This window comes from Seriola aureovittata, chromosome 21 (genome assembly GCF_021018895.1).
Source record: "Seriola aureovittata isolate HTS-2021-v1 ecotype China chromosome 21, ASM2101889v1, whole genome shotgun sequence".
NCBI lineage: Eukaryota > Metazoa > Chordata > Actinopteri > Carangiformes > Carangidae > Seriola > Seriola aureovittata.
The window spans coordinates 10,931,246-10,959,137 of NC_079384.1; the positions used below are offsets into that span (position 1 = coordinate 10,931,246).

Sequence of the window (27,892 nt, forward strand, 5' to 3'; positions counted from 1 at the left end):
CTGGCTCTACATCCCCCCCGAGTGAAGTTTATCATCGTCACTCCCCAATCTCTGTTTTTCTGAGCTTGCTGCATACCTGCCGGGAGTGACGAGGTCACAGCCTAACCAGCACACATCAGTTCTGTACAAACCCATGTTTACATAATAAAACTGTGCCTTGTGAGCCGATTAAATGAACTGCATCCATATAATGTGTATCCCATAAAGTGAGATTTTCATATTACAAGCCATGTGTAGATTTGTGAGTAATATCCTCTCACAGGAAAAACAGAGAGTAAGAGGAAGTGAGGGACAGGAGATTATTTTTATTTGCATGTTTTTGATTCAGGGGTCTGTGAGGTGTCTTTTTCTTTTCGTCTGCCAAGCACCAGAAAGCTTTATTTTCCTCTGACAGTGCTTTCCTCTTCTTCTCCCTGCCTATAATCAAGTGCTATTTTGAGCATGGATTTTCTTCCAGAATTTGCATTGTTGCTATATTTCTGCTGCCTGTTAACGCCCTTTGTGCTGCGATCATCACCCCTACTGTGGGTCCGTCCAGCAGCTGCTGCTCAATTCCAAACGAGTGCTAACATTATAGGACAGGAAATGAATGTGTACCAATTCACACATTTAATGAGCCATTTTATTTCATTTTCTGGCATGGGTATGATATGCTCAGGACCAGTCTCTTTGATACTCTTGGTTAAGATTTGTTGCCTCAAACTAAACGCTTCAGTGTCTTGTCATGATGTTGATGGATGTAGCGTGAAAGAAGGGTGAAAATGATTTGCTAAGGAACAGGCTATAACCCAGCTGCTGTTTGAGCCACAAAAAGAGAATTTCAGAGGATTTCAAATTCCTCTGCTCATTGTCATGAAAGAGAGAGAGAGAGAGAGAGCGAGAGAGAGCGAGAGCTCAGTGGCACAGGAAGTGGAGAGTGCCACGCCATCTTGAGCACCAAAGTCAGCAATTTTATAAAATGTACGGGTAGCTTGATGTACTGCCAGTTGCACACATTTCTGTCTCTCTCTCTGCAGAGACAAAAATCACATTTGATTCAATTTGATAACAGAACTGGGTCATGATTTGAGAAATGTTCCTCTCACCACAGCAGGGATGCACATAACACACACAGAGAGACACACAACACTCTCTTTGCCAGCTTAGTCTACGGCCTGCCAGCCAGCTCCTCCGTTGCCAATTAATTTTATTGGGAGTTAATCATATTATTTATGGTCATTAGGAAGGAGCAGTCTTTTCAGGCTCTGCACTGTCAACTCAAATAAAAGATATCAGTGTACTTGAATCTCGTGGCCATGAAGGGAGACATTTCCTATTTGGATTCTCTAGCTTATGAATTTAGGTGTGAAATTAGACATTGAATACGAGGCTCAAGTGCCGACTTTTGGCCTTAAAATGAATGCTTTTTATTAATTAGTGAGGCAAAAGTTAGTGGATGAAAAAGGGGCATTTCATGTTTCAGTTATAGTGTTTATAGCCATGCTAGCAGCTCTACAGTTCTACAGTCTGCCGATCTCAGTCTCCATTGGCCGACAATTTGGGTCAATTCAAGGTTCCCATCAGCATCAGCTTTGTGGTTGTGGTAAATATCAAATGTTAGCATGCTAATGTGCTAAACTACAATAGTCAACATTGTTTGGCTGTTGTAGTTGCTCTGTAACAGGGAAATATCCTTTATTAAACGGTAGAGGAAAAAAGCTGCCATCACTGTGAGGTCACTGTCCAGGTTCATGTCTTCAACACACTGATAAAACACGTCAACTCATGAAGAAGTGTGGTTGACAACATTACTAATGAATCTTTAGCCAGGGCCACTGTCTGATTATGGGGTAAAAAAAAACAAACAAAAAAAAGACCCTGGAAGTGGTGAAGGACACAGAAGAAGAAGCAACTCCAGTTACTAGTCTACCGTGAGCCTTCAGTCTTCCACACCAGTCCATGTGTGTCCCATACAGTGGTGGGAGGTAACCAAGTACATTTACTCAAGTACTCTGTATATTTTACTAATGATACACTGTTATAAGTAAGTTCAAATTAGCTCCAGCTACAACATATTTCTACTTACTGGACATGTCAATTCCTTAATAATTGTCAAACAAGTTTGTTTTGTTGCTAATACTTTTGTACCTTAACTTAAGTAAAAATGTGATGTTTTTACAGAAGTTCCAGCATTTATGAGGTAAAAAACAGTTTAAGGTTTCAATTGCCTTTTGATATTTGAACACTGCAGCAAGATTTGACAAATGAAATGCTCTTTTCCTAATTGTCATGGTCTTCAGAACTAAACATTGGACTGAGAAGGAGAAACATTATTTTTTGTCTCGCATTGAGGAAATAATCATGAGTGCAGACTTATAATAGAAGCACAGATTTAAAGCTGCAATGTACTGCCTTTACTGATAATGCCATAAGCTCTTTGCAAATCAAATCTTCATTTCATCCTTCTCAGCCTTCTTGACAGAGAAAAACCAAGGCACACAACCGAGGAACAAAGTATGAATTATTTCTGAATTACAAAGCACACAGCTTGAGAGTTCATCTGACTTTATTGAGAGATGTGAGGCTCACAGGGCAGTTGGCCATGCAGAGAACTAGCCTGGTCGTGTGCATTAAAGTGAGAAAGGGAATTCACCTGGGTAATACTGATCCTGAGCCAATCTTGGTTCTAGTCAGTGATGGTAATGTTTAGGATTAGCATGGTGCAGACTGATCCAAGATGGACACGTTGTAAAAGCTGCAAGACTCCTGGAAGTTGGAGTTCAAATTCAAATCTTTAGCCACACTGCAAAAGTTTACACTAATCCGTGTGAGGCGCCGCTGGAAATAAGCAGAGTACAAAATAAAGTGAGTGACTAGAACTGTTGTGCATAGTATTTGAAAAGATTTGTGCTGACAGGGCTTGATGTTAATTGAGCATAGAGGTGCATACATTGGTAAGTGGGACCATAAACAATAATCTCCTGTAATTTATAACTGTGAAGTTAATGCCCTTAGTTGGCTCCTGGATAGCTGCAAACCTCTTGCTCAGAGTGCTATTCAGAGCCAATATATATAGTATCTTCATAAGGCTATTTACAAATACTGTCATATTTTTATTTACAGTTATTGCTGTAACAAAGGCAGTTTGTCACTGCTTTATGGTTTATACTGACAGCAATATATCAGATGGTGTGAGGTGATTTTGCCTTTTATCACCTTTAATTACAGCAACAATTAACAGTCCCTAAGTGTTACTTAAAAGTAACCACATGTGCTGGGAGAAAAAGTAGCCATTCATCAAAAATTCAACACGTCTTTGACAGCTTTGTTTGACAGCCTTTCTCACTTTTTTGACAGAAAAACACTGAGTTTGGTTTTGAATTCATCATCCTGAATTGCAGTATTTCTTTGCTCTGCTCTTCCCTGGAAGAAAAAGCATGTAGATCAGACAGTCGAGACAGCACACCGTCCTCACGTTGTAGCACACAACCAGATATGACAGCGAGTATTACTGGACATTACATACGGATAAACAACGCTGAGAGTACAATGACAGGAAGCAGATTCTAGTGATTGATTTTAGAGTTACATGGGGCGGAGTGAACTATAAAATCTGTGTGTGTTAGTGTGTGTAGAAAGGGTGTGATTGAAGGGCATACTGTGAAAGAGGCTCCCCGAGGTGCACGGAAAGCATTTGTCACATCAGAGCTGTGAAGAGCAAAAATGTACTGTAATCTAATCACTGGAGAGCAGTCTGATAAACAGAAACCCCAGTGTGTGTGTGTGTGTGTGTGTGTGTGTGTGTGTGTGTGTGTGTGTGTTATGACTTTCATTTGACCAAAATGTAGCAGAGAAGACTTTTGGGTTTTTACATAATGTAATACCTGAATCATTTTCTAGTCAGAGCATGAGTGAACCATATGCACATCATGAATCCATATCACAACAGCAGATGTGTGCACATCGTGAGCTGCAGCCTGCACATCCAAAACTGGATAGTCATAGTTTATATCCTCAGCTGAATCTACTAAAGAAAATCTGTGTAAGGGTTTGAAACAATCGACCAAAACATGTTGGCACAAGCAACTACGATAAACAGCTACAATCTTTCACAATCTCTTATGTCTCTACGCAAACAATGAAATGAAGACAGTTTGCTCACAAAGTCCTTTAGGCTTGGACACGCATTGACATCATAATAAAGTAGTCCTCTCCCCTTTTTTGCAGATGGAAGGCTAATGGAGATGGCTAGTGAGGTAGCCAGACTTCCTGCGCGCTCATCCTCTGCTATATGATGCTACATTTCTGTTGTGAATGTGTATAAAACCACACAAAGTAAAGTTGTGCTACAAGAAAAGTAGCTCTAAAGAACTCTAAAGAAGCCGCCCCCTCCTTTAAGTCTTAACCTTTAAAATCCTCTCCAGTAAAAAGCAAAGTTGTGGATCATCGTCCACTCAAGCTGCTACTTCACTGCCAGATTTTGGAGGGGTTGGGGTGGGTGGTTGGCGGTCAGTGAGGTGTTGGGTAAACACTCCTGAGTATTCCTCCGTCATAGTGAACTTCTCTATCAAACTGAGGGTCAAGGGGAAGTGAGCCGCCATCATATTTCTAGCAGACACTTCACAGGGACCAAGCCTCTCTTCTTCCCGCTAGTCAGCCGGAGGAAACCGTCAATCTCCTCGTTCTTCCCCACACAGATCTGCAGAGGGGGAGTCAACAGTGGGTGAGGGAAAGGTGGGGTGGGGTGGGGGGAGGAGGAGTGAAGAATATTGAGCAGGAGGAGGTGCAAGTGACATTCAGTGATGTGATACAGTTTGTGGACTGAGGCTAAAAGTGAGCTGAATTGGAAGCCATAACATGTTGTCCTCTGTAATCTCAGCAGTTTTCTGCATGAATTTGCATACATTTTAAAATGAGAGAGAGAGAGAGAGATAGAGAGAGATAGAGAGAGAGAGAGAGAGAGAGAGAGAGAGAGAAATAGTGTGAATTTTAATGCGTGTTCACCTGTGCCTCTTTTACAGTCATCTGGCCTTTGTCTCGGTTACCGTGGAAACCAGTGGTGACCTTCCACACCCGCTCGCCAGGGCGGACCCGCTGCACAAAGTTGGCTGGGAAAAATCCTACCTTGTCTTTGCTTTTTCCCTGGTTAACACACACAAACACACACACACACACACACACACACACACACACACACACACACAGTTAGTCTTTGAAGATAAAGTATAAATAGATATTTTCTGTTCTGTACTGAGGCTTAAATAGTAAATAATGTTCCTAATTGCTTTGTTTGAACCACAGTACAAAAACCTTTAATGATGATCTCCCTCAGTCTGAGTAAAACTCACCCTCTACACAATCCCACGCCACAATTTGCTGCCCTCTTGACAAAAAGAAACCACTACACTTCAATCATCTGCTGCTCATGTTTCAACACAAATAGCAAAACCAACACAGGCAGCTTCCACCACAGTCCTTGACAGTCCTTGCCTGCGCATACACAATGAGATACTTTGCATTTTCATTTTTGTTTACTTGACCAGTTGCCTAAATATGCATCACATTTCTATCACAGTAACAAAATGAAATTGGAATGAACCAGTACAATTAGCAGGAAAATGGTTTTGTTCCCTAATTAGCAACATCAGTACAAGAACAAAAAGCATCTGTATTTGCAGATCCCTAATCCCCCTCTATTCTCTTCAGAGACTCTGGCAAGCAAGCGTACAAAGCCCATGAGTTTCAGAGTCACATGTTTTGCTTATATCAAGATATTGGCCATTAAGACATGTTTGCAGTGAAATAGCAGATTTCTGTGGCGTTTAAATGTGACTTTTCTAATTGGGGTTTGCAAGGTTTAAAATTACAGCTAATCTCAGTACATTAACAGTTGTATTGTTTGTGTCATTTTACATAAATTTACATTTATTTGAATTCAATATTGTACTAGATTTAAATCAAATAAAGTATATTTTGTCCCTTCACCATAAGCATTTAAGTATGAACTGTCTAACACTAAAATGGCCTTAGAGATGGGCAAGAACAACGAGGTGGCTTTTGTTTTTTTTGGTTTGAACTATGGCTCCAGCAGCAAAAACATTAAATGTAACAAAGTGTTTAGTATCTGCACATTTTATTCAAATCACTTAAAAGTTCTTTCTCTTAAATTCATACTGAGACTCTTTAGAAAAGAGAAAATATGTCTCCTGCCATTTACTGAAGTGTATATCCCTCTACTTTTCCCTGGTGCTTCGTTTATGTAAAGACCTGTCTGTCCTGTGGCAGGTGAAGGTTAAGATCTTCAGCTGCCTCATTAAACACAGACTGCAATCTGTCTTCTTTTCCTCTAACTAGCTCTGCTAACATCCACAACCGATGTCCTTCAAGCACATCCACCGACTCTTCTGTCTTAGTGTCTCTGATAAGCTGAATGGAACGACTTCAACTGAGGCTATGACTGTGGAAGTAAAGGTTATATGTGTGGGACTGTGTGTATCTATTCAAAGGTAATCCTGAGAGTCATGGTGAGAGTATTTTACTCACCTACACACTGGCTTAGAACAAAGAAAGAACGAAAGATGGATGGAGAGAAAATGTACAGACACAAATTAGTGCATCTGAACAGAAAAGATTTTTCCCCACCTTCCACCAGTCCTCGTTGGAGTCATCTGTGACTTGAACTCTGTCACCAGGCCTGGAGGAAAAACAGACAGACACACAAAGCAATTAATTCTATAGTGGGCAACCTTTAAATAGCATTTCTACTGCTTTCATATCAAGCTATAATTCTGATTTGAGTCTTGTTTGCAGAAGTGAGAAGTGACAATACATGAACAAGATATTTCTCACCATTTCTCCTCTAGAAAACAGAGATTTCACAATTAGGTTAAAAGACTAGGCTTTAATCAGGAAGCACTCATCACTGTATGTCACTCTTAGAGTTCTTGTCCCATGTTGTTTCACATACACTATTGTAAATGTCACCGTGAAATTAGTTATTCTTTGAGGAAACTGGACTGCTCTGTCCATGTGAAGAGACGCCTCGTGTGCTGTCTTCTAGCACAGCATCCTCCAAACTAGCCGTGGGTGTCATACCACACTGAGCGGTTTCCTGCACCTACTAACATACAGACTCTTCCTCTTCTGTCACACACTCGCAGCTGTTTGTCCTTCCCGGCCTCCCAGCACCGCTCCTCCTCCTCCCACCCCGAACCCTTCAACCCCCTACAATCATCCCGCTGAGGAGGCAGATGGTGTGTGAGTGTCAGTAAAAATTTGGCCAGGTGAACATTTCCTCCTATCTCAACTGATTACTCTCATACACTGAAATACAGTATACAAAGAAACTGGACTGACTGTAGCTCCAAGTCATTCTTCTCCTGAGGCAGGAACTTGTAAAGAGCCACATAGGTGTGGATGGAGTGGACCTCTACTCGTTTGGGAGTCTGACAAAAACACAAATACACAGAGAGAAATTTAAAGATTGTTATCGATATGTTCCTTGTGTGTCTGAAACTGAGTGAAAGGGATGGAGAGTTTGAAGGGGGTTGACAGAGTGCAGTTTCACCAAGAAAAATAAGGCTGAAAGATGAGAGGAATGCTGACTACACACCTTCAGGCTGACCCTGTCTTCTGAATCAGCCTTCTCGCTTTCAGGAGGAGTGAGCACTGGAGAGACAGACGTATAACCACAAAGAGAAAGGGAGAGAGAGAGGGAAACACAATATGTGAGAGAGAAAGAAAGGTCACGTGCAAGATAACGGAAACAGGGGGGGAAGAGAGGGGGTGCAAGAGAAAGGAGAGAGAGAGAGAGAGAGAGAGAGAGAGAGAGGCCTTGTCACTGTGCTGCAAACAGAAGGAAGGCCGAAGTCAAGGTCATTAACTGTAAAGTGGCAGCACTACAAACAGAGATGATCCGCTCTCCTGGGACTATAGACAGAGAGGGAAAAGTACTGGGTAGACTCACACACAAGCACACCACCTCTACAGTGTACTGTGTCTTATGGTAATACGGTTCTTTAACTCTTGGACATTTGGTTTGCATGGCTCCTTTGTCAGAAACATGTTGCAGAGGAAACAAATAATCTGAACAATACATTGACGATGAATCATCCGTCTCTGAGTTCAATGCATTGTTAGTCTAAATTTCTGTTTCTCTTTCAATGATGGATGACAATGACATTTAAAGGAATACTTATTTGCTTTTATTTAGTTTAGAAGATTGACACCATTCTGATGTCTGTAGGGTAAATGTGAAGCCGTGACCAGCTGGTTGTTAGCTTAGCTTAGCACAAAGACTGGATACAGGAGGAAAGCCTCATAGGAGGAGAAATGTACTGCAGGAAAGGCAGTGATGTCTCCGAATAGCTGCCTTGCTAGACCAGAATGCAATCTTTCCACATAGATAAAAGTAGTGTTGAAATTTTTCAGGTTGACAAAAGTCTGGGAAAATGTAAGACATTACTACAGAAACAGGAATTAGATGACACAGGTGGGTAAGCAAAAATATAATCTAACTGACCATCACAAATGAAAGATGTCCAACAGTGAGAAGAGTATCTAATGGCATGTCAACATTCATCTTACAGCACGACCATTTATCAGTTAGAAAGTCAAAGGAAAATGATTTGACTTACTTCCTGGGATGTGCTCCTCTTCAGCTATAGGCTGATTTTCTAGTTTGTCTTGAGGTTTTTCTAGCTAGAAAAAAGAAAAGGTTGCAGCCAGCAAAGTCAAAAACATTCTACGTATAATTGATGTCAGCATGAATTGAAATGAATGACTGGTATTGTCCCTGTATTTTATGTGTATGTGTGTTTTCATACCTCATGACAGGGCGACTCTGAGATACTGCCGAAGCTGGAGCGACTCATCTGAGCCAGCGACGTCCCATAGCGCAGTGCTTCATACACAGGGTCGACAATGCCATTATCTGCTTCTACACACAGCCAGACAAGGTGGAACAGAGCAACATATGTGCAATTTTATAGCTGACACTATACTGACACACACACACACATGCCCCTGCACACATACACAGTGACCTGTCAGGCATCAAGGACTGAAGGCCACAGACGTGGTCATTAGTCATCCTGAGATTTCAGTTGTTTGGTGCTGTGTTGAATCAGCCCAGCGTTTCCATCACTCACCCTGAGCAGCAGGAGCCTCTCTGACCACACCCAACGGATCAATGGTTAGCAGAGGAGAGCTGAAGTTTCTCTTGAAAGCTCCTGACTGAACGCCAGCAGTGAGGCGGGGAGACAAGGGACAGAAATGGGAGGACAGGGGAAGGAGAAATTTGACTTGAGGCAGAAAAAAAAGACAAATGGGTAGATGTAAGACAATACCTGTGGTTTTATCTGGGAGAAGTGAGCCTACAGTATGTGCGATGAAAGCTGAGTAGCAGGCTGGGTGTTCTTTCAGTATTTCAGCTCAACTGAAATGTCCAACAAATCATTCTGATGCAGATATTTTGCTTATTGTCATCTCTTGGTACACATCCTCCAAACATCTTCGATTATTCCTACAATATCTGTGCATGTATGTAAATGTATGCTTTCAGTAAAGGGAAGTTTAGGCTTGTAAATCCACTTTTTTACAGTAAGGGGAACACTGAGGTCATGGTTAAATAATGAAAAAGGCAATGCTGTTTATTAGTATGGAACAGGGTGTGAAACTAAGACAACTGTCAAAGGAAAACACTAATGCCCCTTCTCCATCTTGACCTCCATACCCTTTACTTTTTACTTTTACATGACTGAATTTCACACTTCTTTCTGGCACTGAAAGGAAATCACTAATGCAGAAAAGCTGCATATGAAAGTAGTTTGTAGGAGGCAGCAGGGCTGCTGCACCGCCTCTCTTGTGGGTTACTTCTAAGAACATTTTGCTCATTTTTACATCAAGCTGTGTTGTGGTCGTTTCTCATCCGAACCCCTCAGTTTATGGACTGTAGGAGAAAGAAAAGAAGTCATAATTTCACAGAGACCATAACCAGACAGTGACGACTCAACCTCTAATCACCTGATATACTGATGCAAACTGTTTCAGTGCTAAAGAGAATCAAAATGAATCCCTTTGACACACTTTTCCATCTTGACACATGTAGGTTAGATCACATGATATGATTTATCACTGCATTATTGCACTGGCTCTATCATTGCCCACTGATGGTGGCAATAATACATTGACCATTAGTTTTAACACTGAATTCCTGAAGAAATGTCCCCCAACACTGCTGTATGCCTAATGGAGTATGACAACTTTTTTTCTTGTCTGCCTTCAAGCAAATTTATCCGCATGGTTGTGCGTACTGAAGCACCACAAAGGTGTGTCTCTGTCACACTGTAGAGGAGAGCAGATCTGGTACTGTACAAGCTTTGATATCTGATCGTGTTTCTTTATTTAGCAGGAGAAATATGTTTAGCTACAGTACATGACTCATCAGACTAAGAGATAACATTACAAAGTCCTGTTTTTGACAGAGGGGCTGTGATAAATCTATTTTGTGTTCTGCAAATAGAAACCGTTTATAAAGATAGTATCTCAGCTTTATTTATCTCTTTTCATCTGTTTTACAGGAAGTGATACATGTTGAAAATGACATAAGACAAACGTATTCAATCTTTGAATTATCTTCCTGCCATCCTGTGACACGTTCAGTGGTTGAACTAGTTTCAAAATAAAATCAAAATAAAATCAAAATAAAACAGCATTTACGGGGACATGTATTATTTTGCTGACAACATCCCTCATGTAAAACCTGTTGCTTTTTTCCCTGCAAATAAAAGTAAAATACATATTCTGCACAGGCTACATAATGTAACAAGTGAGAAATCATTTATAAATAATTTATCTATAGACTGTCAATGACATCAGCAGTGTCTGATAATCAGAGTAAAGGAATATATTAATGTCAAGGACATGAATCAAAATGACCGCCATGATGATATGACAGATATTGTGAGTGTAGACTTTAAGTACAGAAGTCATTCAAAAGTGAAACATTGCTTTGAGGTACTGAGGGAGTGCGGTGGCTGCTGTCAGACTGACAGAAAAGCATTTGCCTAGAATCTTGTCTTCATCTCGATCACAGAGCAGAAACTTAACCTCTACACTTGAATGACGACATGAAACTATGACAAACTCAAAATTAGCAACATTTGTAATGATATCCAGCATTTGACAACAATTAATAAACCATTAAAATAGTTGCTTATCTGATGCTTGTCTCGGACAAATGAAAGATATGGATGGATGGATGGATAAAATAGAACAAAATTTACTGTCGATGGCCCTATCGATTAATTGTTGCAGCTCAGCAGAGACATAGAGCTCTGGCCAAGTTTGTGATGCTTTTTATATGAATATTGTTCATTATCATTGTTTTAATCTATTTGTCACAAAGTGCTTCACAGGAAACACAGGACACAAACAAAATAAAAGAGCTCTGTGTAAACAAACTGGGCAGATGCTTCACTCACTTCCAATTATGCTAATTTAATGAGTGACGATTGGCCTCATCTCCAAACTGAAACAAACTAATGTGCTCAGAACCGGTAGATAAATCATTTCCTCCTCATCAGAAACCTTCCCTTTCACACCAAATAGCCAAACGCTACCCTTACGTTTGTATCTCAGCATATTAGTAATGGTGAGTGTAAGTCTTTAAGACATGAGGCAAGAGACAATTTCACACTTTGCTTGTGTGTGTGTTGCTTTTCTGCAGGAGTAATTATTTTGTGCGGAGCTCAGCAGGCTTATTTCTTCAATCAAACTGTAATACATCTTTAAGTTTGATTAACATCGATTAGCAAAAGGTTGTCATGATTCCAAAGTCATTTAAAGCCGCTCGATTCTAAGGACATTTTAAAACAATTGGTCATATATGAGCGAACAAAGCAAACAAGCTGAGTGCAAGCCAGATGACCTGTCGTCATCCATATTCCCCTTTCATTTTTAATTTCTCTACTTTACATAAACACAGGCTTGTGGAAGTTGAGCCTGCTCAAATTTGTCTTTTTATTGTTTGTTATGAATGACCAGAGGTGGAGGAAGTACTCAGATCTTTTACCACGCTGTGCCAATACCTGTTACATGGAAAAGTCATCTATTAAAATGTTACTTAAGTAGAAGTCCTCATTATGAAGAACTGTCTCTTTCTTTTTTTTAACTGTTCTATGACATTTTATAGGCTTATAATCATCTATGCATTCACCTTTAGGCAGCATTTCAGTGTTGTAGCTGGCCAAACTGGAGCTCATTTGAACTACTTTATACGATGATTAGTTTTTAGTTACTGAGTTGTGAATCTTTTTTCTGTCAAAACATTAGGCCATTTCTACCTGTTTCCTATAGAAATCAACCTGTATCAAGAATTTTCTAGAAATAAGTGTGGGAATCTTGAAAGACAACAGAATAAGGAGATTTTTGCAGTTTGTACAGTAAGTAAAATGTTACACTCTACAAACTAACCAGTAACTATAGCTCTCATATAAACGTAGTGGAGGACAAAGTTCAATATTTGCCTCCCTACATAGATGTGTAAAGTAGCATAACATAAAAATACTTGAGTAAAGTACAGGTATCTGAAAAGTGTACTGAGGTACAGCACTGTGAATGACTTACATCATATGTGCACTGATATATTCATAGTTAGTCACACTAAGATGAACTGCTCCTCCTGGTCTTCACTGGACTCTGCTGCTGGTTGACACTCTCCTCTCTCCTCCCTGCAGCAACTACATCGCTGCTCTGTCTTGCCTCCAGTCATCCCAAGAGTGTGACTGGCATTTCGACTCTGCTAGTTTTCCCCACCAATCACATGGATTAAAGTATAATATCATCATGATGCCCAAGTATTTCTGCAACTACAGGGACATTTGATGCCTTAAGACAGCTCTACAGTCCATTTTTTCTACATTTCTTCTTGATTTTCAAATCTGTATGATCAGTATTCCACAATCTCAAAATTGCACCTGAATAATAGTGGCACTTAAAATGCAATCTAAGTAAAATTTCACAAGTAAACTATTTGCACACAAACCAAACACATTGGATGACGCACTTTGGTGTCAGTGAACCCCAGACATTAAGTTAGGTAGATTTACAAGAAGTAGCCTCGAACTCCATCCGGTTTCTGTAAAATGCCTAATCCTTGCTTTGATGAGTGTGCAGTGATCGAAAAGGACACTGCTGAAGGCTTGGCGAGAGCCTGCCGTGTCATATCCTCGAGGGATTGTGAGCGCCTCAAACACACTGAATTTCACACTGAATTAGCCAGACCAGCTGGTACAGGGAGATATTGATTTTCCAACAGAGTTGAGGGGGGGCCGGGGGAGGAAATGTAGCGCCCAGACAAGACAGAGGAAGAGAGGACGGTGTTATTTGAGAAGAGCAGCACATGCGGCAGGAAGGACAAAAAGGCTGAGTGAAAAAATGTTGGGACCTGGCCACTGAAACTTTATCAGTGTCATCCTCTTCAGCTTTTTGTTCCTCTTGTGGCATTTATAGTTGGTAGATCATTTTATCCCATTGCTACCCTTTCACACATTTTCTGTGTCTTGGTCGACTTTTCAAAGCTCTGGTCAATCCACATTCCATTTATAACCCCTACCTTTGTGTGTCTGCTGGTTTGAAAAGGGATTTATCCTCCTTTAACAAGATGGGGGCTTTGAGGCTAAGCATATTACCAGGACTAAAAGCTATGCCAACTGACTGAGAGAGACAATTACAGCATCCAGTTGCTATTTAATTCTGCTGACACAATGCATTCTGGCTTAGTCTCTGCGCTACAGAACTTGTGCGTTTCCAGTGCATTTTAAAAACAAATGCACAAAATATGAAAAAAAACTTTGTAAGACACATTTTTGACCATAGTAAGCCGATAAGCTCAGAGTGAAGTGCATTGAATTTAATATTATTAATTAATAAAAAAGCCAAGCTGACCGGTGATTAAGCATTTTATCCTAATGACAGTTGTCTTCTCAAAGGTGACATTGTTCCCTTCCCCAAGACAGTGACTGATTTCATGGAATGAGAAAATACAGATGTAAAAGATGATAATAAAACAATATTAATAAATTAAATGTATGTCACTGGTACGGCTGCAAAACCAGCTACTTTCGTGAGACTTTGAGGAGAATCCAAGACAGTTTCACACCCATGTTAACACTACATGACTGAACATCTCCAGAAAGCTAGGTGTCAGAAGTCTGTGATACCATTTATTATATGTGGGCAGAAGGGTGAAGCTGTTAGATTCATAAAGATGGAAAGTTCCAGGCAGTGAAACCTGACGATACTGTAAGTCAGTCTGAAGAGTTCTTACCTTGCCAATACAGGGCTGCTGGGAGAGCTCTGATGAGCACCAGAGATGGGCCGCCATCTTGCAGGCTTTACAGCGCAGCCCCTGCTTTGAGTTCCCTGCAAAGACACCAACATTCACTTTAACACGCAGCCCTATTTGTCCACTGAAGACTGATGGCTGTCAATGTTTCTGTAAATGCACCAGATGTGTGTTTCACATGTGGAACCTGCACTGCAAGTAAACTGTCTAAATATCGGTTCTGACACTTGCATGCTTCACGGTCTGTGTGTAATATGTTTTCTGTGGACTGACTGTATGTCACAAGGTACAGTATGTTAAATGTTCCTTCCTAGAGCAAATATCACAAAATGTTTTACTAATTAATAAAGCAACTGATACGTATTTCACACACAATAAACAAATTAAGAAATGATCTGTCTGTATAAACTGAAACTGTTTAAATAAAGTCTCATCTAGAGCATAAGAGCCACAATACTGAAAGCACACAAAGACTTGGCCTTGAATTGTGACGGATCAATGTGCCTTAAAGACTGGTCAGGAAGCCGAAAACTTTTTCTCAAGCTTTACAGTTCAGAAGTGTGTCCCTCGTACATAATAACAATCCTGAACTGATCTGACGACTGAAACCAGCTGATTACTCTATACCCAGCCACACGCTTGCTTCTTTCTACAGTGGATTATAAATCAGGAGCAGTTTCTCTGGTGTCAATTTGCCAAAGCAAAAGAGGATTATAAAAGCACAGCATGGACTTGAGACACATTAAAATGTGAGTTGACATGTCTTTCCAAGTTTGTTTTTGGGTTAAAACTGAGTAATAAACTCTTAGATTCAAGGAACATGTCCTGCCAAGACATAAAGAATAACAAATTCTTTTCTTTGAGAGGCAACTAGCCATCCCATTTTAATGGATGCTAGTAAGACAAATGAACTGTCCAATTGATTTTGTTTTACGAACAGCACAGCTGAGAAATGTCCATATATCAGTTGTTGGAAAAGACAATACAACTCCCAGTGTAGGCGTGTAAAGACTGGACCACAGAGCTTGCTGTCAAGAATTTTCATTGAGATGATTTTGTGCTGAAGAAACAGAATGTCCACAGTCCTTTGAGAACCACAAATAAAATTTGTGTCATTGTTTTGGGTAAAGTGGCAGAAGTTCCAGGAGCAGAAATGTCTGCATATACTGTATTGTGTTTTCTGGTTTTAAAATGATACTTTAAAGCAAATGTTAATCCAAGCCAGAGAAGCACTTTGATATTCACTATGTTTACCTCACCAACATAACTACTAACATTAAACAGTATCTGATGATTGGCTTAGTTCCGCATTTTGCAGGAAATTCCTCCTGGAACACATTCACTTTCATCGTGTGAGTGATTCAACACACCTTGCCAACATCTGCATCCTTTCCATGAATGAAATATTAATTTTTCAAAGAATCTGGGCCAGTCGTAAACTGGATTAATTAACCTACCTTGGATCATGTGTTTGCATCGCTGGCAGCTGGCAGGCCTACGGAAGACATGCTCCTGGAAACAGTGGGTCTTGACCGGCTGCACCGGCAGGGCCTGAGTCTTTGGCTGGGTTTTGGAGGTGACGGACAGTGAGGGACTGATAGATGGTGAATGTGAGGACAATGAAGGGTTGGGACTGACTGTCGGGGACAGGGAGGGAGAGCGCTCATAGGCCAGGGGGGACTCAGAGAAGGGGGGAGGAGATGGTGGAGGTGGCGGTGTAGTGATGAGGCCTGAGGGTGGGCGGGTTTCGCCATTGCTGCGCTGGAAAAAGTTGTCCACACTCTTGCTGCGCATGACTGACTTGAAGGACAGGGAACGCTTCAGCCGCTGCAACTGAAAGAAAACAGGAAGATAATAATTGGGCAATGTCATATTTAATGACAATACACACAAAGGCCTTACAAACCATTTTCTCAGTCAGATTTCTACTCCGAAGATTTTGAGGTTGCTTGCTGACACTGTCAATTTAATCTGATGAACAGACATGTGCACACACACACACACACACACACACACACACACACACACTAAACAAAACACGGACACACACACACACACACAGGTGGTGAAGTTTTTGAGTGCTAAATACTAATTAAGGATGTTGTTTTGTGCTGTTTTAGGCCAGTGAGGTGCAGCAGAAACAAGCCATGAACACAACATTGACAAATTATCACCTTCTAACTTGATACTGCAAACGTGTTAGCAAGCAGCTGCCTATTTCCACATCCACATGCAGCAACAGCATCAGCCTTCAATTTTTTTTGGGGTGACAAAAGTGACTTGATTCATTACAACATGAGACAGTCCAACCCTTTCTTTTATTTATGACATTCTGCACTATAGAAGTGGCTGTAAAAAAGTTTAAAAAAAGTGCCTGACTCAAGGGGCTGTGCAGTGTTTGAGAAATCAGTCTGTTAAAAATCAGTCTGTTTGCTCTACCCTCTGACTGCCCTTGCCCTGCCAGGCTGGCTTCTGATCTTCCATCTTCTTCTTCCCACCCCTTGTTCTTTAGATCCACCGGAGTCAATACCCCTTAAAATTCACATTTGATTAGTTTTATTGAGCGGCCTGCACCCTCGCATTTGATGCTGTCAGTGATGCATGGCAAACATCGTGTTTATCTTTGACTGTGCGTGCCTCCATTTCCCACATGCTTGCCATCCAGTGCTCTTGGCACCAATAAAGGGAAACTGATAATGACAAACAATTACAGAGACTTAGGAGCGATGGGACCCAATATATGGAAATAATAACTGCTCCTACTCTTAAGAATGGCCTGGAGAATGAGGGCATGGATGTAATAGGTCCCTCAGACGGTAGAGTACCACCTCGATTTACACAGAGCTCATTAACTGCCTATGTTTGTGACTGGGTTAAGGACATTGTTATGATAATCAGAGTCCTGCCTCATACCTTCTTTTACTTTTCTGGCATTAATATGTTTCTGTTTGTAGCAATGTAGGAAAAAACTGATGTTTCCTCTGCAAGAAAAGCTAACTGTATATCCTTCTGTCAGTTTTATGTGTGTTATATGGATGAAGGTAGCATCCTCATCATGTCTATTGCACCTCTGAGCCTTGAAAGCCACCACATCGCCCATCTGCACTCCCTCGCACAAAATTTGATCAATAGCATTGAGCAGCTTCCTCTTTTTCTTCTTTAAGCTACAGATTCACAGATGCCAATTAGTTTGAGTGATGAAAAGAGTCCTCTCTGTTGACCCATTAGTGAGTGCTTCTCATAAATGTTTTCTACAGGGAGCTGAGTCCATGCTTTCCTTAATGGCCTCTTCTTGGCTCGACTGGTGGCCCATTCAGTAATGGATGTTCTTCTCTATTAGATTTTTTTTTAAACTTGTCTGGCTTTGTTAATCTTCCTATACTGAAGGCCTAGCTTTGCTTCAGTTCCAAGGGAAAAAGGAACAATTTCCTCAGCTACAATCTAGGCCACACATGACTGATAATCAATAGGCTAATATACCTCCCTGAGCTTTTACAAAGATTAAAGGAACAAAGACATAAATGGGGATTTAACCTAGGCAGATGTGAAAATTAAAATATAATAGTTTAATGCTTAATGTATTTTGTAATTTGTAGCTTTAGATATAATTGGGCACTACTACATTATATTGACAGGAGGCAGTGCACAATATTTCCATCATAATCTATATGGTCTGCAAGAATGAAAGTAATATATAAAAGTTACATGAATAAGATGTAAGTGGGTGTATTTATACAGTTCATCAGTGGGCCTATTATTCAACAGCTTCTGTATCTACATGATCCCATTTAACCGATCCTATAAAGTTTATGCTTAAGTGCTGTCAAAGAAATAGACCAGCAAAAGTGTTGCTCTCCACATGTACAAAGATGCAGTATAATTTTTGCAGCTTGGCAACTGTTCTGGACACTTTCATAGTTCAGCATTAGCCCAAGATAAAATGCAGAATACGGCTGAGAGAATGTGAATGCTCGTCAAATTGTGTCACTTTTTATGGGACTTTTTTTTTTTTTTTTTTTTAATAAAAAGGTTTTAGTTTGGCCCCTCACATTCTGTCGTTGCCATCTGTACTTCATACTGTTCTGTGTTCATCTGAAGAATGAACAGGAGACTGCCTTACAAACAACTTGCTCCATCACTTTACCTCAGCACAACAACACTCTTCTTCTCTGTCTTTTTTACAGGTGTGCGAAGCAGCTGCTCAAGATTACAACAGAAACTCAAAGCAATTTAACCTTATATTTTACAGGAAAGAAACTACTTTCCCTACCTCAAAATTCCAAATAACATAAACTTGTTGCTAGAAAATGGCGTTTACCCAACTTGGACATGAGGTCCATAAATAAAGAGTTTTACCAGTTTGGTGTAGAAAAACTTGACCGTTGTTCCATGGACAGAGCCCTGACCTCAACTCCATTCAACACCTTTGGAATGAACTGGAACGCCGGATACAATCCAGGCCTTCTCAGCCAACAACAGAGCCCGACCTCAGGGACACTCATGGGGCTGATTGAAAGAAATCTCTGCAGCCAGGTTGAGAAATCTTGTGGAAAGCTTTCCCAGAAGAGTGGAGGCAGATAAAATCCCATGGTGTTATAACGAATGCCCTAACATTAGTGTATTTGACTGACAGTTTCACAAATGTTCTGCCCTCTAACAAGCTCTGTAACTGTACACTGTAATTTGAATTTAGTACATCCAAGCCATATAGTAATATAGTATCCTCTATAATAACTACCAGAGGGCTTCTGATTCCACTGTGGTGAAGCCTACAGAGCCTATTAAGCCTGTTAAGGGGATGTGATCATAAAAACAGGGTTTAACCTGTGGTCTTTAACACATTTAGGCAAGTTTCTTGAGAGAAAAACTAAATTTATCCAGTCATTCATATTTAATTCAATGTAAGTGCAAAGTAGAATTACAAATATAACAAAAAATATAATTAAAGCTGCCCAAGCCTCTGAAATTTTAGAGCTGCACACAACCACTATTTTAATTATCTCCTAGCCTTTGTGATTACTCTTATTATATATGCATGGCTTTGTGTTATAGTGTGTGTTAGTATAGCTTTTCTCTTATATCCCACAACGTCCTTCCCTGAAAGCAGAACATAAGTCAAAAGCAAAGCTTTAATGAATGCAAATCTCTATATTTCTCCGTTCTCTTGTGTCTCTACGAAAGGTTCAGAAAAGTCTATTTATGGATCATAGAACTGGAGACCCATCACACGCTGAACTACTGACAGCAATTAGCTCATCACAGTGCAAGTAGTGTAGTGCACTAGAACAGACTGTGGTTCGAGGAAGACGATGAAGCAAAGAATAAAAGACAAGGAAAGTATGGGGGCAGTTAAAGGAAGAAGATAGGTAAAACAGAAAGAAGAAATGGAAAGAAAAATATAATAAAAGATGAGTTAGACTGAAAATACCACACCGCCACTATCAACACCCTTGTCTTTGAAAGCCCAATAATGCACCGGGGCCATTCTTGATCGCCGCTCTGACAGACACGGTACGAGCGGTACAGTGGAGAGACAGAGCCGATGTCTCGGCCTTGTTCTTCAGCTGTTTGAAAACGAGCACAGAGCGGAGAGATGTTTGGTGAAGGCTTCTATAAATAGGCTGTTGTGAGGAGTGCCTGGATAAATTAATGATTAAGAAGTGGGGTGGGTGCGTGTTCACACAAGATGCCTGTGAAAGGCGAAAAGTCATCCTGCTGCCACTACGATGCAAAGGCAACTCCCCTTGTTTTTCTACAGTGTCTTTTGAGGAACAGCATCATGAAAGAAAATCAAATCTCTCCAGTAACAGTTATAGATTTCAACACATCTTTAAGTTTAATAGTCAACTTCAGTTTAGCCTTGTTCATACTCAGTAAAGACAATTTAACTTTCTAAAAGAGAACACAATTTGTTTCTTCTCTGGAACCTCCCCTAAAAACGGTGTCAAAGATTATTTATTTAGTTAGAATTCACTCATGAAATAATAAATGAACATCAGTTTCTGTGGGAAAGGTGGCATATATAATCTTTCAGTGTTTACCTATTATTCCTACATCTGGTCAAGGATGGACCAGGATGGTCTCTTGCCTCTCTGCAGAAGCTTTATCTGCAGTTGGGACACAGTTGAGCGACTCCCCACACTCCCCAGTGTCTGCCAGCTATTGCACACGACATGCCCACTGCAGAGTTTTTCTCAGGACATCTCTAGCTTCTGACGATATTCAAAGTATTACTGAACACACTGGAACCTGATTAAGTTTGGTATTCTTCTCGCAGTGACCTGAGCCTTGAATTAAAGGTGACCCTATTAGGCGCGGCTCCAGCAGGACATTGTTGGGTAAAAGTTCACCCACTGAAACGACCTTTTGTGCCAACAGAGAGCAGTAAGGCCTCACTGCACAAGCTGCACTGCTGGCGATAGGGCTTGAAGCAAATTGACAACTCACTTGAACAGAGTGAAAACGACAGTTTAACTACAGTTTTTCTGTACAGTAAATATAACATTTTCTCTCTCCATTTCTATGTAGACCTATTAGAGGGATTTGGGGGGATTTTAAGTAGCTGAGACATTTACAGTCTTCTCAAACTACCCAAAAAGCACTGTGTATGTGAAGTGAATTTTTAGTATGGTTATTGAAAAAATAGTATTAATAATTACATTCAGATGTAATGACACTTTGATGTGTAATAGATTTAAGTTACTTCAGAGGTTCGTGTGCTCTTTTACAGACGTACTTGACTTCTCCTGTAGCCTATTATTTACCAAATCAATGTCATGACTAAGCATATTATAGACTCTATCAACAATAGATTAAGAAATTTACAAACTCAGATTGGCGGAGAAGCTAAAATAAGACTTTGCAGATGAGGAAGAGAAGCTGAGGTGTCCCTCTAACCTCTTTACACTGCATATTAATACATTAGGTGAAAGACAAGGCGTGAATCAAGGTAAAATGTTCTCCAGTGCTTCTGTCTTGTCACTTTCACAGCTCTGTGTGTGGCTACCAAATATCAGACTATTGTTTGAAGGGCTGTTTCTTAGTGATGCATGAGCCTCTTGGTAGCAAAGACTCCACCAGCTCACAGGCTGTCTGCCTGAGTGTGCAGCAAAAGGAGCTTGCATTTCCAAATCCAGCCCTTTAAAGGGCTTAACTGCACAAGGAGCTTTTGCAGTTAGCATTAGGTGACTGTCACAACATCTCTTTGATGTTCACACAATGGTGACAGAACAACACTCATTGGGGGACTCACAAGTTGTTTACATTTGATTAATGGATGATCATTTACACCCACTAAAGCTGTACTGTCTTACATTCAACAAACACAGAGACATAAAATAGTGATTCTCTGTCCCGTTTTTAATTTGAAACGCAGCCCTATACCGACTGTTATACAGTGAGATAAGTGACTTGTATATTTTCCTGTTTTCTGTGGTACATCTAAATGAGTCACTATTGTCAGTCAGTTAACTTGTTTAATTCACTGTAGGTTTTTGTTTAACAGTCCCACACCAAACTCAAAGTCCTTGGGAATCAATTAAAGTACAAGAGTACAGAGAAACATCGAGAGGTGCAAGGTGCAGGGCAAGATTATTATATCTGTATTCAAAGTATAAATTGGATCCTTGGGTTTGTTCAGGAATCTCTCTCTCACATAAATGAGGGAGAAATGTAAAAGGAGAACATTTTCTACGCAGGTTGAATTATTCAGTTGATAAAACAGTCTTACACTTGGAGAGAAAGTCATTTAAGAAAAAATATTAATAATGAAATGTTATTTCAATGCCAGTGACTTGCTAGCAGTACCCTCTTGAAGAGTTGACAATAAAGTTACATCATAGTTGCTAGGCAACAGAAGGTCTTTATGAATGAACATTATTTGTTAATGTAGTCAAAGTTGTTCAGGTTTTTTCAAGGTGAATCTGTCATTCAGACTGAAGATCAGAACTATCCATTATAATACTTTATTTCCTCAACTGCACTAAATCAACAGCTTTGCCTTTTAGAGAGAAAATAATATAACTGTCACTAAAGCAGCAACCAAAGGTCAGTAGTAAACAGAGGACTAAACAAAGTGCATACTTATTCCAAACAGACTCCACTCTTACCCTGACACTGCACAAGGGACTCTGCTGGATCAGCAGCATTTTAGATCTCAATCAAGGACAGTAATTCAATGACTTCACTATTAATCATACACTGCTGGGCCAACACTGGACTCATGAGCAGGATGGTGACGCTGTATAGAACATTAAGTTGGTTTATCAGTTTGCGTTCTTTCACGGATGATGCAGCGTTCATGTCCTGTTCTTTGTGTATTTTCACTTCATTTGTCACTGTAAATTTCCATCTCTCTCCATCGTTCTCATTTTGCCTGTCTCCCTCTAATCATTCATCTGTTCTCAGAGTCAGACTAAAGTTTGTTTCAAAGGTCAGCAGTACAAGTCAATCATTCTGGCATGCGAGATACAAACATATCATGGTCTGTCAGAAGTCAGTTGAGTGACTGATGTATCCACCCTGCTAACAGTGATATGGAAGAAACAAGCACAAGGAGGATGAACACACTTTGTTCAGAAATGTCATCTACACACAGTATCATCATCATCATCAGTGGTACACACACATGCTGGTACACATCAGCAGTTGTATTAAAAAAGTTTAGTTACTTACTGACACAGGAATCGAGAACTTATATAACAGAATATAACAGCATCATTTTCCGGTTTTACAGCTAAACATTTGAGTAAAATGATTTGTTTAGTGAACTGTAAAAATAACAAATTGGAATTTGAAATTGAGTCTTAATTAATAAAGAATGCAAACTGTTGTTTGGTTAAACCGACTGATCTGGCAACCCTGGTCTTGCACAATTCTCATCCTATTCTTAAATCATCTTTACACTTTCAAACACTCAGCCAGTCATTCAGCGCTGCGTGGTGGGGGGGGGGGGGGGGGGGGGGGGGGGGGGGGGACGACATGAAGACAGAAAGATGAGGAGAGGGGGAAGTGCAGGTGGAAAAAGGTTTTGGTTTTCATTTAATGAAAAAGAGATAGGGAATACATACTCTAAGAGTGGAGCAAGAAATTAATTAGATAGGAAGGGGAGAAAGGATGCTGATAGGAAGGTTAGTGAGAAAAGAGAGCTCTGGGAAGTTAGTGTGAAGGGCAAAGTCGGAGAGAAACCGTTACCATCATTTCACCTCATAAAAATGTCTTTGTGTTGGCCGAGAACGTGATGGGCCGTGTGAAGACCCTGCGGACCGGGCCACAGCACCACCTTGCATTATCAGCATTTAAACTCACTGTCTTTTGTGAATATTAAACTTTATGTAGCAGCAGATTCTGGCATCGTGTAGCTTAAAGGGACTGTTTGACATTTCGGGAAATATGCTTAATCACTTTTTGCTGAGATATCACTCTTATGTGTAGAAGGTAAATATGAAATTTATAGCCAGCAGCTGCTTAACCTAGCTTAGCATAAAGACTGAAAAGAGGGAGAGACAGCAAGCCTGGCTCTGTCCAAGGATCAAAAGCCACCTACTATCTCCTGAGTGAGGGTAAATGGAGTTCCCCACAAGGATGTGAGCTTACACCGCATTTATTTATCCTCTACAAATAAATGTGTCAGAGAAGGTATGAAAACAGGACCATCCTAAAGTATGCAGATGACTCTGTTATTGTTAGCCGGCTCCGGGACAATGAGACCAACCACGGCCCGAGATGACTTTGTCAAGTGGTGTGACGAGTCCTACCTTCAACTACACATATCTAAGACAAAAGATATGATAATTTATAGTTGATATCATTTTGGAAGACTTGCCAACATATATGAAGTCACATTAAAGATGACAGTGGATTGTGTTCAATCTTACAAATACCTTGCGACAATTATTGACACAAAACTTTGAGACAAATTATGAAGCTTTGTGCAAGAAGAGGGAACAGTGATGGTTGTGTCTGGGGAAACTGTTCCATTTCCACATTGACAAGAGCATGATGACCTTATTGTACTGTGCTTTTGTTGAGTTGATTTTATCTTTTTCTCTGCTGTCTGGTTTGGAAACCTATCTTTAAAGAGCAGGAACTCTCTGAATCAAATTGTTAAATGGTCCGGTAAGGTGACTGGTGAGTCACAGTTTAAATCTAGCGTCCCTATACACCAGGCATTTACAGCAGATAGCTGGCTCAATTTTAAATGACTCCCCCCACCCTTTGAACAGTGAAGTTCAGCTTCTTCCTTCTGGACAAAGGTTCATAGTCCAAAACTGCATAGTCCAGCAGCCATCACTCATATAATTTATTTATTTATTTTTATTTACCTTGTGCACCTGGTGTTGTCTGTGCTGTTAAAGGTGTATATGTAAGATTGATAACTCTTTACTGCACACCAAATTTACAAATAAGCTAAGCTAACTGGCTGCAGCTTCATGTTAAGCATACAGATATGAGAGTGGTGTCAATCTCCTAATCCAAACTTTCAACAAGAAAGTGAATAAGCACATTTCCCAAAATGATAACTATTCCTCTAACCATTACTTTGTCTTTCCACACTTCCACTTTACACACAAATATTCCTCGTCATCATCAGATTTTCTGCACCTCACTAAATGCAAGACACCTGAACGGCATGTGCTCCAAGTGATTAGAGAGGAATGATAATATTTTTGGAGCTATCACCTTGCCTGTAGGTGGAGGAGGTGGAATAACTATCCGTTCTCTGTCACAGTCTCTATTAGAAGCACTCTAGAAAGCTGGTGGGCTCACTTAGCACTGTAATAAATACTCTGAGAGCCGAGGGACGGCGGAGAGACAAGGAGGGAGAGGAAAGTGAGCGATGAAGGAGAGTTGATGAAGAGATGAGAAAGAGGCAGTAAGTGGAACTCAGGAAGAGAAAGACATGGAGGTAGAAGAGGGAAGAAGAGGTAGAAATTGTTATGAAATAAATAGAGCGATATGCAGTGAGAAGACTGAAAGTGACAGAGAGAAACCAGTGAAACTCTAGAGACACCCCAAGCAGACTACTATAAAAGAGACCCCAGTTATAACACACATTTGATCTTTCCCTCCCCTTTTTTTTCTTCTGTGGGATGTGAATCCGTCATGGCTGCCAGCAGGGGCTTGGCAAACACAGAGCAACATGGGTGACGCAGCTCGGAAGATTGTTTCCTCCCAGTTCTGTATTGTCTGGACAGCCATTTGTGTGAATTATGACCCAGCCCCTAGCTAGACACAGCAAACATCTGCTAGCTGATTGGCTCATAAATTCACGCAGCCCCCTAACGCCCACCATCCATTGTGTTGTCTGTTGTCAAATAGAAACAAGAGGCCTGCTCTGTCGGGCTTGTTCCAGGTCCCTGTGGTGATGACTGGAAAAGGATTGCCATAATGTGATTTCTTGCTGTGATTGCTGCTGCAATTAAGGCTGTTCTTGAAGCTCATTTGAAAATGTAAAAAAAAAAAAAAAATTGTGATGCAGGAGATTTAGGTCAAGTCAGTAAATGAGAATTTAGAAAGAGCAGCCTCAGTTTGAAGTTCAGCTCGATTTTTTTTAATCAAGAAAGATCACTCAGCAACAAAAAGCCCATCTATTTTTTTTTTTTTTTTTTTTTTTAAATAGTTCATAATTGAACTGAGGTTATTACCTGTGGTTTGCCAGCAAAGCAGGCAACCGCCCTGGGACACAAGAACTACAGGGAGCTTCAAGAATACAGTGTTTTGCGCTAAGTTCATTGAAAATTTGTCTGTGAATATGCACCACTAAAGGCTGTAATGTGGGTCCTGCTTTACTTTCTAATCTTGAGGTGCCATATTGAAGCAAGTCAAAATGTAGTTTTAAAACCATTATTATTATTTTCATTTTGTGTCTAATTTCTATACATTTTATTTAGCCTAAACAAGTCAAGTCCCACTGAGGTTGGAAACCCGAAGGGGACCTGGCCAAGATAGCTGCAGAAACACTTGCAAACAAAACAATGCAAAATCCGACAATGGATGAAACTACACTAAAAACGGGTAACAACACCAAACTAAGGCGAAAATTAAGTTAGCTAGAATCTAGTCCTGTATTCTGTGATCTGAGATATCAGATTCAACAATTTAAATTCCTTTTGCAGACTATTCCAAGTGGCTGGAGCAGAAAACGTAAATGCTTTCTTTAATCATCATGGGACAGTAGATGTGTAGTGTACGTCTTGTGATCTGGGATGATGATTATATGTTGCATATTTCCAAAAATAATATGGTTGATCAAATTACTCCTGCAACAACTCTGATGCTAAGTAGTATTCAATCAGAAAAAAACTGTAAAAAACAAACAAACAAACTGTATTTAACAGAGCATGGGGGGAGATTAGAGGGAACCAGCTGCTAATTTTTTGCCCAGGGGTCCCACAGCAGGTTAATCCGGTCATGCCTCTACCATGTTTGGCATCCTGTGCTCTGTAATGGTCCCAGTGGTTTTCTCAGAGAGGATATGCAAGTCCACCAGGCTCATAACTCCTTTGCTATGGGATGCTGTGACATGTACTGTGCAGTAGCCTATATATAAAAACTAAATTATACTGCAGCCTCTTTCACACTATCTCCATTGTGCACCTCTGTCTGAAGATCTTTCTCTATAGACTAGGTGACTGATTCAAGGAGAAAGTCAGTAAGGGATAATAGTAGTTAGTGATGTTAAATTCATCATTGTAGTTAATGAAAACTCCAAAACCCACTCTTGAATTGGCTTCTCAAACATATTGTTTATTCTCTACACATGCCACAGAGAACACACATGCACCTTCATGTAATCTTTGCCCTCTAACTCTAAGGTCAGCGTAGTTACAAGAAGTAAAGCGGCTTAGACTTGTTATGCAAGACATGCATACACTACAGAATTAGCCTCTTAAGAGAGAAAACAACTTAGTTGTGTGGGCAAGTCGACGTTCCCATTAAGAGATACTTTCATTTACACACAGAGCAGGGGGTAAAACGAGTCCGAGACATAAATAAATATTAAACTTGGTCAAAATTCTCCACAAATGCTTCACAGCCTCTTTTTTCTATGTTTTACCGTGAGATACTCCTCTATTTGCACAGGTGTGTTGTTACCTTTGATTCAGGTTGGCTGGGCACGGTCGCCTGGGGTCGGTGAAGGTCCCTGTTTTGTGGTTCATTCTCCTTCTCACTGATTTCCGTCATCTTGGATTAAGAGAAAATGCTCCTTCAGCTGCAAAACTTTGATGAGTCCACTTCAACAGAGGAATGAGGAAACTAAGCTCACAGATGTTTAGACATCGCTACAGTCTCTAATCCAACGGAATAGAGCTAGTTTCGACTGTCAAGTCATCTTTCGTCGGAGGCATCCATCTGGGGATTCGTTTCTAAGTATAATAAGATATTCCGTCGAAATGGTGCTTATTGTTTTTGGGTTTCAGACTCTAAATTGACACAGAACAGGCTAATTAAACGTGTATTTCGCGGAGGTAAATATCCAGTAGCAGCAGTCAGTCGGCTTGCCCACTTCCCTCCGCTGTCTCGTTCCTCTCTCATGCACCGGCCACCAGCTTTTGCCTCCCCTCG

General features: G+C 40.4%; 1 protein-coding gene across 1 annotated transcript; it reads right to left on the bottom strand.

Moving 5' to 3' along the window:
- Positions 1–2,527: 2,527 nt before the first annotated feature.
- Positions 2,528–27,550, bottom strand: LOC130161975 (SH3 and cysteine-rich domain-containing protein 2-like). The gene is made up of 11 exons (XM_056365381.1): positions 27,422–27,550; positions 15,784–16,159; positions 14,309–14,403; positions 9,129–9,213; positions 8,805–8,917; positions 8,616–8,679; positions 7,592–7,647; positions 7,336–7,424; positions 6,622–6,673; positions 4,984–5,121; positions 2,528–4,678 (listed from the first exon to the last, which is right to left on the bottom strand). The coding sequence occupies exons 1-11, from the start codon at positions 27,509–27,511 to the stop codon at positions 4,580–4,582; spliced, it is 1,257 nt and encodes a 418-aa protein (XP_056221356.1). The 5' UTR covers positions 27,512–27,550; the 3' UTR covers positions 2,528–4,579.
- Between the last annotated feature and the right edge of the window lie 342 nt (positions 27,551–27,892).